Below are 13177 nucleotides of genomic sequence, written 5' to 3'. Positions count from 1 at the left end.
AGTCCCAAGAGGAAGAAGAAATATCCTAAAACATCCAATAATATTGTGGTTTGGTAGAAATGCATCCAGAGGCTCCAAACTCAAAGCCTTTATGATGACTTAGGTATCCATATTTATGTGGACTTACAGAGCTGAATCCTATCTGAAAGGACAGCAGTTGACCCTCCACCCTTTAAATAAATGAATAAAAGGTGTCCTAAGGGCCAGCAGCCTAAGCAAGAACAGTGCATGTGTACAAAAGGGCAAAGAATGAGGTAGCCGGGACTCTTTTAATGGTACGTTCTTCCAGCCATTGAGGGCATCTCTGGTCTATATCACTTTTGTTATGTTGGTGGACACAGCATACCAAGTGGCTATGGGTTGCTGACAGTTCTTTGGTTTGGGGGGGTGGGGGTAGAGCAAGGGGAGTGGTCAAGACTTGGATGTGTAAACATTTAGAATTTTCCATAACTACCAAAATCTCAGCTGTATCCTTTGCCTTCTTCAGGACTATCAGTACCCACCTGGTTTTCATCCAGCCACAATGGCATGGTTTCCTTCAACTACAACAAATGCTACTTTCAGACCCTCTTTTCCCTTCCGAGGTCAAAGATATCACCAATAAAAGTCAGAAATAAGAATAATGGATAGAAAAACTGGCCCAAGGAAAAGGTGTCCAGTAAATTTGACAGAAGGAAGACAATCAAGAGGTAGTTGGTTCAAAACATATATGTGCCAAAATGTTGAGACTTCCTGCTTAAGAGGGACCTCTATGCATAAAGACTGTATGAAAAAAAAAAAGACTGTATGCAGAGGTATAAGAATGGAAATAGAGCAAAAAGCAATTGGATAAGGATAAAGAAAGAGAAACAGTGATATGATTGAGGTATGTGTAACAGCCCACCTAAGTAGGTTGCAGATGTGGTCATGTTTGTCCTTGGAACACAAAATAAACAGAGGTAAGATACAATGACGCTCTTGATACTCTTATGACATCTGCTTTAAATTCATCTCTGTACTAAGTAGTTCATATGTTTTTGAACTATATGGTTTTGCAGATGAGTTCATCTTTCAAAGGTTAGAAAAAACAACATGTGACACTACACTGAACTTAAGTGGGAGCAATGAATAATGACAAGCACTTTGGGAGGAAGTGACCATAGGCAGAGTTAGAAATAAAATACAATTTTAGAAAAAGGCTTCAGGAAATTCAGAGAGAAGGTAGAGCATGACAACAGAACCAAACACTCCTGAAATACAGTTCAAAAAAGGTTTTTCAGTACTAAAAATGAAATTCAGAGTTTATTCTCACAAATAATCCCAAAGGGAAAAAGTGGAAAAGGCATCTATAAGAAGATTTGACTGATTAGTGACCTGTCTTTGATAATGTCACACTTTAAAAGTTCATATGCAAAATTAAGGAGGAACACGGTGGCAGAAAAGAGGATCCCGATGCCTGAAAGTGGAAAATAAACTGAAGCTGACCAAAACAACAAAAAAGATTTACATATGCAAATGTCAATTACTCCTATATAATTATGATTACATTTATATAAATACATATATATTTTTTATCTAAGCTCTCTAGAGCTAAGTTGACAGCTCCCTGTTTGAGGTAGAGGTAGGTTTTTCTTAAATCTCAGATTTGGAAGGTTCTCATTTGAGGACAATGCTAATTGCTAATTAGCCTCTCCCATATATTGAGGGAAATTTACCACTCCCCAGGAATTAATAGATTTTAATACCAGAAGGGATTTTGCCTATAGCAGAGGTCACAAAACCAATGCCTACTGACACCTGTAGGGTTGTATAGATGAGTGGAAAGCCCAAACATAAAGCAACAACAATTGTTGGAGTGTGGTGAACTCAAGAATGCATCCCCTATCAAAAGAAATTCAAATCAAAATTTAAAAATTAGGAGTGCCAGGGCACCTGGGTGGCTCAGTGGTTGAGCATCTGCCTTCAGCTCAGGTCATGATCCCAGGGTCCTGGGATTGAGTCTCACAACAGGCTCTCTGTAGGGAGCCTGCTTCTCCCTCTGCCTGTATCTCTGCCTCTCTCTCTGTGTCTCTCATGAATAAATAAAATCTAGATAGATAGATAGATAGATAGATAGATAGATAGATAGATAGATAGATAGAAAGAAAGAAAGAAAGAAAGAAAGAAATAATTAGGGGCGCCTGGGTGGCTCAGTCGGTTAAGGGTCTGCCTTTGGCTCAAGTCATGATCTCAGGGTCCTGGGATAGAGCTCAGTGTCTGGCTGGCTCCCTACCCAGCCAGGAGTCTGCTTCTCCCTCTGCCCCTGCCCCTGCTCATCTTCTCTCTCTCTCTCACATACATACATACATACATACATACATACATACATACATAATTTTGTTGTGCTAAACAGAATGTTCCCAGATTTCAGCAGAGTGCCTCCTGATTGCAATTCCTGGGTCAGAATATTTCTGAGATTCACAGATGTTAAATTACTTGCCCAAAACCTACAACTCATTTATCAAAATATGTACAATAAAGACATTAAACTCTAGAAGCTCTTTACCAGCTTACCTGACAATATATCCTGATTCAAATGCTGAGGGGTCCAAGTTTGTTTTCCATTCAAGTGGTTCTACAAAAACATATTTTGCTTCTTGAGGATGTTTGTAGATAAAACTCTCCACAAACATCGCAATTTCTTTCAATATCACTTCATTCAGTGGAGTAATTTCCAGGGTTCTGGTCCCATATCCAGCAGCAGTCCACTGTGCAGACCTTGTCAGAGCCACCCCCATGCTCAGTCAATGCTCAGATCTGAGCTCACCACACACCCTGCATCAGAGTGGAAAGAGTTAGAAACACAGGATGGCAATCACCTTTTTCCTGGAACCGTTCTCACTTTCAAGCCTTTAAGCCATCCAACACATATTCTGCTTCTTAATCTTAGTGGTCAATTTTTTTTAATCATCAAATTGCTCCTTAATGCAACAGAAATATTCATTTTTACTGGGCTAGCTCTAAGTAAAACAGACAGGCACTTGGATTTTCTAGTATCTATTTGCCCTAAGCAAATAACTTTCTCATTTCCCTGGGCCCCAGAAAGAAAAGCTCAAATAACTGGGCAGAAAACAGAAACAGAAAACTCCCAACAGTGGAAGGAAGAGCTGGGGGAAGATGGCATCAAGGCCTTTGGTCCAACAGGTTTGCTGGAGCCAAAGGCTCTTCTGGGCTGGGCAGTGCATAATTTAGAACCATGCTGTCAAACTGAACTCTGTTATTCTGACTTTCTTTAAAAAGAGAACATTATCTGCAACATTGAGTAAAAGCCGAGTTAGCAAGCAAGTTCTCACTGTGAACATTTAAGGCTTTTTTTTCCCTGATAGTCTATATTTGTTTGATTTTTCACTAATAGGATCATGAAAGGCTTCCTTCCAGAATATTAGAATGGTGATAAAGTTAAATATAGAATAGAATTAGCTTTCCCCCATTATTACTAAAGCTCCGAAGTACCAGGACCCTTCGGAAATGACTTGGGGATTTTGGGTTTTGTACTGCACTAAATCTAGTAACAGGATATCTAGATCAGTGGCTCTCAATGAGGCAATACTCATAACTCAGAAGTATTATTAAGGATATTTCATTATCAAAATGATAGGAAGGGGACATCATTGGGATTTAGTAATGAGGACCAAGAATGTCAGACATCAGGGCACCCGGGTGGCTCAGTGGTTGAGTCTGCCTTTGGCTCAGGGTGTGATCCTGGGGTCCCAGGAGCGGGTCCTGGGATTGAGTCCCGCATCAGGCTCCCCACAGGGAGCCTGCTTCTTTCTCTGCCTATGTCTCTGCCTCTCTCTGTCTCTCATAAATAAATAAATAAACTCTTAAAAAATAATGTCTGATGTCCTGCAATGTGCACAACAGTCCCCAGACAGAATTATACTACACTCTTTAGGCATCTGGTGGGCGAAAAACTTCAGATAAGTAATACCTGCGCGAAGAATCTAACTCCACTTTACAATCACAAAGTAATTTTTCCACAGTTTTGACATACACTGAATTTTCCAGGATTGCAACTATCATGTAAGTCGAAGGAAGGTTGTATATATTCTGTCTTATATGGAAGTCTACCAAGAGCTCAGTATTTTGGAAAATCACACCATTGATGGCCATGCTGGTCACACAATTTAAGTTTCAATGATGTGTTTACATCAGCCTGCATTTGGAGCTACTGCATTCACAGTATATAATTCTATGTAAGGCTGGAGCACCTGACTACTTCACTACATATTCTAGTGTAGTGGTACCTGAGCATTTACATACTATTACTGTATTGCAATTATTTACCTTTTAATTTTCCTTTATTTTACAGTTAGAGGACATCATTGGGATTTAGTGATGAGGACCAAGAATGTCAGACATCAGGGCACCTGGGTAGCTCAGTGGTTGAGTGTCTGCCTTTGGGCTCAGGGTATGATCCTGGGGTCCCAGGAAGTAGCCAATATCATTTTGATAATGAAATATGGTTAATAATACTTCTGAGTTATGAGTACTGCCTCACTGAGAGCCACTGATCTAGATATCCTATCTACATTTAAAGATATCCTATCCTACATTTAAACTATGCACACATGTAGAATTACTACCTAGAATTTTGATTTTGGAGTAGCAAAGAAGGCATTACAAAATATTTGTTATAAAAAATGATAGTTCTCAGGGCTAAGAATGGCTGATATATGTGTACATAAATAGGTATATATATTTTTATATCTGTGTATATACTTATATATACAAATACATACAATTATAAAATATATATAATTAGGGTACAGATTTTTTTGTGTGCATTTATTTTAGTATTCTAGTAGTTTGTTTCTATTGCTTGATTCCAAACATGTAAGCCTGTACTGATGCTTACATCAGTAACACTGTTGAGTTTGCCAGTATTAAGAGAGTAAGTGCAAGCTAAGAATAAGTGCAAACAGCTTTATCACATATAGAAAGTCTTATGTGCACAATTTATTTTTAATCTTAAGCATACCACTTGTTTCAGTGGTCTTATAAAACTACAACATGTGTATCATTTCCTTCTTATACTTTTTAAAAGGAAAATGTGGACATACATAGATTATATAAGACTGTAGCAGCAGTCAACACCCCATACAGCAACTTCCTGAAAGACACTTTAAAAAGAGCTAAGAAATGCAAAAAGGTCTTCATCATGATAAATTTCTATACAAAAATAACACGTTTGTATCTCTTCAAATTGTTTTTCTAAATCTGGAAAGGCAGGAGCTGCAACAATGAACAGGCTTGATTTGAGGTCTAAGAAAATTTCAGGAGGGTCTGGGACAACCCAGAAGGCAAAAAATATTATTAGGGGGGAAAAGTGGATCAAAATCTTGAACAAGATAGGTAGAAAAAGCCTTTAAAAATGAGAGTGAGAGCAGAGAGAGAAAGAAAGAGGGACAGCCTGGGTGGCTCAGCTGTTGAGCGTCTGCCTTTGGCTCAGGGCATGATCCTGGGTCTGGAATCGAATCCTGCATCCAGCTCCCTGTGAGGAGCCTGCCTCTCTCTGTGTCTCTCATGAATAACATCTTTTTTAAAAAAAAAAAGAGAGACAGACGGACAGAGAAAGAGAAAGAAGTACTTTGTAGGCGTAAGTGAATAAATTACAAAAAGAAAACAGTGTAATCTAAAGCTTTTCATGTTAAGTCTAGGACATTTCTAATAGCCTCATTTAGCAGGAGAACCGTATTTATTCCACTAGTCCCAGGGGTGTTAAAAAAAAAAAAAAGGTCTGTGTAACTCAGGTAAAAATACAAAACTAAATTTTTTTTTTTTTAATCAAAACAGGCTGTTCCCCAGTTTCTACCCACTGCCAATCCAGGAGTCCTTTTGGCCTAAGAACCACAGTTACAACGAATACACATGAATATGTAGTAAGTATCTTTGAATTAAGGTGCGACTGTTAAAAAGTTTAATGATTAAATGGAGAAAAGTTTCTGTGCACGTGTTCTCATAAATGGAAAATCATTTATATTCATTTTGTCTATTATTCTACTCATTTTCTGTCCGAATCAAATCACTGTAACACAGCTTGTTTTTCTTTTTTAAGGATTAGCTGCAAGCTTCCCGTAGCATTAAAAAAAATGAAACCCGTCCGTGAATAATTTCTGTAACGCTCGAGCAGAAACAGAGCTAAGGGAAGGTGAGCATCCACGCTGAGATCTAGAAATGTGGCTGGTAACACAGATTGGGAGTCGGCGCATACACGTGCCATTCTGGGAATGATGAAGCTACAGAAAAATCAGAATTTCAGAACTGGCATGTGCAGGGCCCTGAATCCACGTACACTTCAAGCCTGCGTGAAAACACCGAGCAGACGGCGACAGGCGTTAGTTGGAGCCGGAGCTCAGTCTGTAGGGGTGAGGGGGCAGGGGGCGCCGGCAGGAAGGCGCAGGGAGGAGGACGGTAGGTGGAAGGAGGGCGAGCTGCAGGGGCGGAGGGTAGGAGGACGGGGAGGCGCCGGGAGTCGCCTGAGCCGCGGAGAGGGGCTCGGCTCGGGAGCCGAGGAGCAGGAGGCGCCCGGGCAGGGGGTCTGCGGGGAGGGGAGGGAAGGGAGAGGGCCGGGACAGGGCGGGCCGCGGCCCGAGGAGACGAGGGGAGCGGGCGAGAGAGGCCCCCATTGCTCGAACCCCGCCGCGTTAGGCTGCAAGGACCCCTGCGCGGGGCGGGCGGGAGCGGCGGGGCCCGGCGCGGAGAGGCGGCGGCGAGTCCCCGGCGGCCGCCCTGCGCCCAACGGCCGCACTCACCTGCAGCGCCCCGCTCCGCGTCCGCACTGCGCCCAGCGCCCCGCGCCCCGCGCCGCCAGCCGCGCGCCCGCCAGTTGCTAGGGCGCGCGGTAAACACTCAACGCCCCGCCGCGCGGAGTGTCGCCGCCCCGCGGAGGGGAGGCCCGAGCCCCCCCCCGCCCCCCCCCCGCCCCCGCCCCCCCCCCCCCCCCCGTCTCTTAAGAATCAATAAACAAAAACTTAAAAAAAAAATAACACACTAAAAGAGATCATTGTCTTTTCAAATGCCCTAATCTCAAAAGATCAAAAGGCCCAAAGGGAAACAGTTAAAGATGGTTCCATCAAACGAGCAAAATAAAGCACCACAACCAACCCTTAAGAAATGAAGATCTATGAATTACCTGAGAAGTAATTTAAAATAATAATTCTAAAGATGCTCTACTAAAGATGCTAAAAGACAAGACAAAAGATACCTAAATGAAATCAGGGAAATAATGCATGAACAAAATAAGAATATTGACACAAAAACACTTTTTAAAAAAGGTAAACTTTGTAGCTGAAGAATACAATGATTAAACTGAAAAATGCACTAAACAGATTCAACTTCAGATTTGATCAAGCAAAAAAAAAAAAAAAAAGATTTGATCAAGCAGAAGAAAGAATCAGCAAACTAGAAAACATCATGTGAAATTACTGAGTCACAGGAATGGAAAAAAAAAAGGGATGATGGAAAGTAAAGAGAGTCTATGGGCTATACAGGACACTACAAAAAGTCTATCTATGCATTATGGGAGACCCAGGAAAAGTAGGAAAGAGATAGAGAGCCTATTTAAAGAAATAGTGGCTGAAATTTTTCCAAATTTGAGGCAAAAAAATGGATATATAAATTCAAGAAGCTGAATGAACTCCAATTAGGGTAAATGCAAAGAGACCAACACTGAAACACATTATAATGAAACTGAAAATCTGTGCTCACTTCAGCACCACATATAGTAAACTGAAAAGTTACAGGAAAAAAGCAATCTTGAATGTAGCATGAGAAAATGGACTCCTCATGTAAATGAGAACCTCTGTTGATTCAAAGCCAATGTCTCTGCAGATATTTTGCAGGTCAGAGGGCAGCAGTATGGTATATTCAATATGCTGAAAGAAAAGAACTACCAAGAATACTGTATCTATAAAGTCATCCTTTAAAGATGAAGACAGGGATCCCTGGGTGGCGCAGCGGTTTGGCGCCTGCCTTTGGCCCAGGGCGCGATCCTGGAGACGCGGGATCGAATCCCACATCGGGTTCCCGGTGCATGGAGCCTGCTTCTCCCTCGGCCTATGTCTCTGCCTCTCTCTCTCTCTCTCTCTCTCTCTCTCTCTCTCTGTGACTATCATAAATAAAAAAAAAATTAAAATAAAATAAAAAAAAAAACAGGCAAAACTATAAAAAAAAATAAAAAATAAAAAAATAAAGATGAAGACATTAAGACTTTCCCAGCCAGATAAAAGCTGATGGAGTCAATCACCACTGGACATGCCACACAAAAAATACTAAAGGATTGCCCTTGGAGATGAAACAAAGGACCCTAGACAACACAAAACCATAGAAAATATAAAGCTCTCCAGTAAACGTAAATACTTAGGCCAAAAACAGAACCCTAACGTTGGTGCATAAATCATTTTTCATTCTTTTATAGGATTTAAAAGGAAAAAGCATTAAAGTATAAATCTATGTTAACAGACACACAATATGAAAAGGCACAATTTGTGACATCACTAACAAAGCAGGGAAGGTGGAGGGACAGAGACATAAAGGAGTAGAGTTTTTGTATGCAACTAAAGCCATCAGGTTAAAATAAACTTAAATCATGAAGATATTTTATGTAATACCCAGAGAAACCACACACACAAAAAAAAAACTGTAGAAAACACACAAAAGGTAATTAAAAGGGCATGTGTCCAAAAAAAAACTCACTAAAACACAAAGAAAAGGCAGTAGTAAAAGAAAAGAGGGACAAAAAACTTACAAGACATACAGAAAACAATTAAGAAAATGGGAATAAAATACCATCCTTATCAGTAATTACTTTTTCTTAAAGATTTTATTTATTTATTCAGGAGAGACACAGAGAGGCAGAGACATAGGCAGAGGGAGAAGCAGACTCCTCGCAGGAAGCCTAATGTGGGACTCGATCCCAGAACTCCAGGATCATGCCCTGAGCCAAAGGCAGATGCTCAACCGCTGAGCCACCCAGGTGTCGCTATCAGTAATTACTTTAAATGTAAATGGATTAAACTCCCTAATCAAAAGACAGAGTGGCTGAATGGATTTAAAAAAACAAGTCTCATTCATTTGGGGAATATAAAAAATAGTGAAAGGGAATAAAGGGGAAAGGAGAGAAAATGAGTGGGAAATATCAGTGAGGGTACAGGACATGGGAGACACCTAACTCTGGGAAACGAACAAGGGGTGGTAGAAAGGCAGGTTGGGCGGGAGGGTGGGATTACTGGGTGACAGGCACTAAGGGGGGCACTTGATGGCATGAGCACTGGGTGTTATGCCATATATATATATATATATATATATATATATATATATATATATGCAAATCAAACTCCAATAAAAAAAATACAAAAAAAAAGACCAACCACATGCTGTCTACTAGATACAAACTTTAGATCTAATGATACACATAAGCTGAAAATGAAAAGATGGAAAAAAGATATCCCATGAAAATGTTAACCAAAAGAGAGCAGGGTGGCCATACTAATAGACAAAAGAGATGAAGTCAAAAACTAACAAAACACAAAATAGGACATTATATAATGATAAAAGGGTCAATTCACCAAGAAGCTTTGACAATTATAAATATGTAAACACCTGACATCAGAACTCCTAAATTTTTGAAGCAAACACTGGCATCAACACAGTAAGAGAAGACTTCAATGTCATTCATTCAAAAGAAAGAACCACCAAACAAAAATCAATGAGATAACAGAGGACTTGAACAATACTGTAGACTAAATGCACCAAACAATCATACATGGAGGACTCTATGCAACAACAAGAAAATGCACATTTTTCTCAAGCACACACAGAACATTTTCCAGGACAGACCACATGTTAGACCACAAAACAAGTCTTAACAAATTTTAGAAGTCTGAACTCACACCAAGTATCTTTTCTCACCTCAATGGAATGAAACCAGAAATGAAAAACAGAAGGAAAAATAAAAATCCACAAATATGTGGAAATTAAGCAACACAGATTTAAACAACCAGTGAGCCAAAGAATAAATCACAAGGGAAATTAGAAAATATCTTCAGGCAAATAAAAATGAAAACACAATGTATCAAATCTTATATAACGAAAGCAGTGCTAAGAGTGAGGTTTATAGCTATAAACACTTACATTTAAAAAAAAGAGAGAGAGAGAGAAATCTAAAATCAGTAACCCAACTTTATAACTCAAGGAACTACAAAAAGAACAATGTTAGCAAAGAAAGGAAATTATTAGAGCAAAGATATAACAGAAAAAATTAATGAAACAAAAGTTGTTTTCAAAAGATCAACAAAATTAATAAACCCTTAGCTAGGCTAAGAATAAAAGATGACTCAAATAACTAAAATCAGAAATGAAAAAGGAGACATAACAACTGATGTCACAGAAAATAAAAGGACCATAATAGACTCTTAACAACCATACACCAATAAGTTTGATAACGTAGAATGGATAAATCCCTAGAAATAAACAACCTACAAAGTCAATGGCTTAAATTTAAAATCTGAACAGACCAATATCCAATAAGGATATGAAACAGTAATCAAAAACCTCCAGCATATTAAAGCCCAGGGCCACATGACTTCATGAGAGCATTCTACTAACCATGTAGAGAATTAACACCAAAACTCATCAAATTCTTCCCCAAATTTGAAGAGCAAGGAATACTTCCAAGCTCATTCTGAGGCCAACATTCCTCTGATAGCAAAGCAAAACAAGATACTACAAGAAAACTATAGACCAATATGCCTGAAGAACAGTAATTTTAAAATCCTTTTAAAATACTAGCAAACTGAGTTGAATGGCACATTTAAAGGATTACACACCATTACCAAGTTGAATTTATCCTACGGATGTAAGGATGGTTCATCATACAAAATGTGATATATCATGTTATCTGAATGAAGAACAAAACCACATGATCATCTCAATCCATTTGACTAATTAAATACCTTTCACAATTAAAGCAATAAACTAGCAATAGAAGGAAACTATCTCAATATATAAAGGCCATATATAAAAAGTTCACAGCTAACATCATACTCCATGCTAAAAGACTGAAAGCTTTTCCTCGAAGATGAACAAAGTATTGATGTTCATTCACCCTCACTACCGCTATTCAAGAGAGCACTAGAAGTAAAAATTTCTTTGCAATTTGGCAAGAAATAAATTAGGAAAGAAGAAGTTATCTCTGCTCACAGGTGACACTACATGATCTTATATGCACAAAGCCCAAAAGATTACACATACACACACACACCCAAATTATTAGACTACTAAACAAATTCAGCAAACTTGCAGGATACAAAATCACCACAAAATAAAATAACTGAGTTTTCAAACACAAACCACAAACAAAAGGACAATAAGAAAACAATCGCATTGACAAAAGTGTCAAAAAGAATAAGAGACTTAAGAATAAACTCAACTAACAAAGTAAAAGACCCATAGAGTGAAAAACTGCAAAACACTGCTGAAAAAAATTAAAGATGCAAATAAAATTGTTAAAATGTCCATTGCACCCAAAGCAATCAACAGATTCATTATAACTCTTATCAAAAATCCTATTTTTGGCAGAAACAGAAAAACTGCCCTAAAATGGGATCTCAAGAAACTCTGAAAACCCAAAACAATATTGAAAAAGAAGAAAAAAGTTTGAGACTTCACAGTTCCTGATATCAAATCATATTATGAAGCTTCAGTAATCAAAACACAGATAGACTGGCATAAAGACAGACATACAGACCAACGAAACAGAATAGAGAACCCAGGAAAAATACTCTCTGGCATATAATCTCAAAAACACTCTCAGGGGGATCCCTGGGTGGCGCAGTGGTTTGGTGCCTGCCTTTGGCCCAGGGTGCGATCCTGGAGACCCGGGATCGAATCCCACGTCGGGCTCCCGGTGCATGGAGCCTGCTTCTCCCTCTGCCTGTGTCTCTGCTTCTCTCTCTCTCTCTCTCTCTCTGTGTGACTATCATAAAAAAATAAAAATAAAAATAAAAAAACACTCTCAGGATGAATGATCTTCAACCAAGGTGCCAGAACTACTCAATAGGGAAAGGACAATCACTTCAACAAGTGGTGTTGGCAAAACTGAATATTCACATGCAAAAGAGTTATGTTGGATCCTTACCATATACTGTATACAAAAATTAACATGAAATAAGACCTGTAAAACTCTTAACAAGAAAACAGGTTTCCCTGCTCACATGTAAGCTTCAAGACATTGAATTTGGGAATGATTTCTTGGATATGAAACCAAAAGCAGAGGCAACAAATAAAAATAAATAGGACTACATAAAATCTTTGAAAACTTCTGGGAAACAAAGTAAGCAATCAACAGAGTGAAAAGATAACCTACAGAATGGAAGAAAATATTTGCATATCATATATCTGATAAGGGGTTAATATCCAGAATATGTAAAGAGCTCCTACAACTCAACAAAAATACATGAGCAAAGAACTTGAACAGACATTTCTCCAATGAGCACATGAAAAGACGTTCAATATCATTAATCATTAAAGAAAGTACAAATAAAATTACAAAGAGGTATCACCTTATAGCCACTATCTAAAAACAAAACAAAACACAAAAAATAACAACTGCTGGCAATAATGTAAAGAAACTGGAACTTTGTGCCCTGTTGGTGAGAATCTACAGTGGTCCAGCCACTATGGAAAACAGTATGAGGGGGGAGGAGCAAGATGGCGGAAGAGTAGGGTCTCCAAATCACCTGTCTCCACCAAAATACCTAGAAAACCTTCAAATTATCCTGAAAATCTATGAATTCGGCCTGAGATTTAAAGAGAGACCAGCTGGAAGGCTACAGTGAGAAGAGTTCGCGCTTCTATCAAGGTAGGAAGACGGGGAAAAAGAAATAAAGAAACAAAGGCCTCCAAGGGGGAGGGGCCCAGGAGGAGCCGGGCTGAGGCCGGGGCGAGTGTCCCCAGGACAGGAGAGCCCCGTCCCGGAGGAGCAGGAGCTGCACCGACCTTCCCGGGCGGAAAGGGGCTCCCGGGGAGTTGGAGCAGGACCCAGGAGGGCGGGGATGCCCTCGGGCTCCCGGGGACACTAACAGAGCAATTGCGTGCCCAGGAGAGTGCGCCGAGCTCCCTAAGGGCTGCAGCGCGCAGGCGGGACCCGGAGCAGCTC

At 39.7% G+C, this 13177-nt stretch overlaps 1 protein-coding gene across 4 annotated transcripts in view; it reads right to left on the bottom strand.

Annotated features, from left to right (window-relative positions):
* LOC119868790 (armadillo repeat-containing protein 4-like) overlaps positions 1-13177 on the bottom strand; it is a 91272-nt gene that overhangs the window by 60387 nt on the left and 17708 nt on the right. For 2 of the 4 annotated variants that reach the window (XM_038589031.1, XM_038589030.1), the window contains exon 2: positions 2533-2793. In XM_038589031.1, coding sequence (XP_038444959.1) covers positions 2533-2756 — 224 coding nt within the window. In that variant the 5' untranslated portion in view covers positions 2757-2793. Of the gene's footprint in view, positions 1-2532; positions 2794-6773; positions 6838-13177 lie in introns of those variants that run through there. The other 2 variants (XM_038589029.1, XM_038589032.1) reach the window with 2 other exon arrangements.

Source organism: Canis lupus, unplaced genomic scaffold, assembly GCF_011100685.1.
Source record: "Canis lupus familiaris isolate Mischka breed German Shepherd unplaced genomic scaffold, alternate assembly UU_Cfam_GSD_1.0 chrUn_S1579H1768, whole genome shotgun sequence".
NCBI lineage: Eukaryota > Metazoa > Chordata > Mammalia > Carnivora > Canidae > Canis > Canis lupus.
The sequence above is the reverse complement of the archived record's forward strand: the minus strand, read 5'-3'. Positions and strand labels throughout refer to the sequence as shown.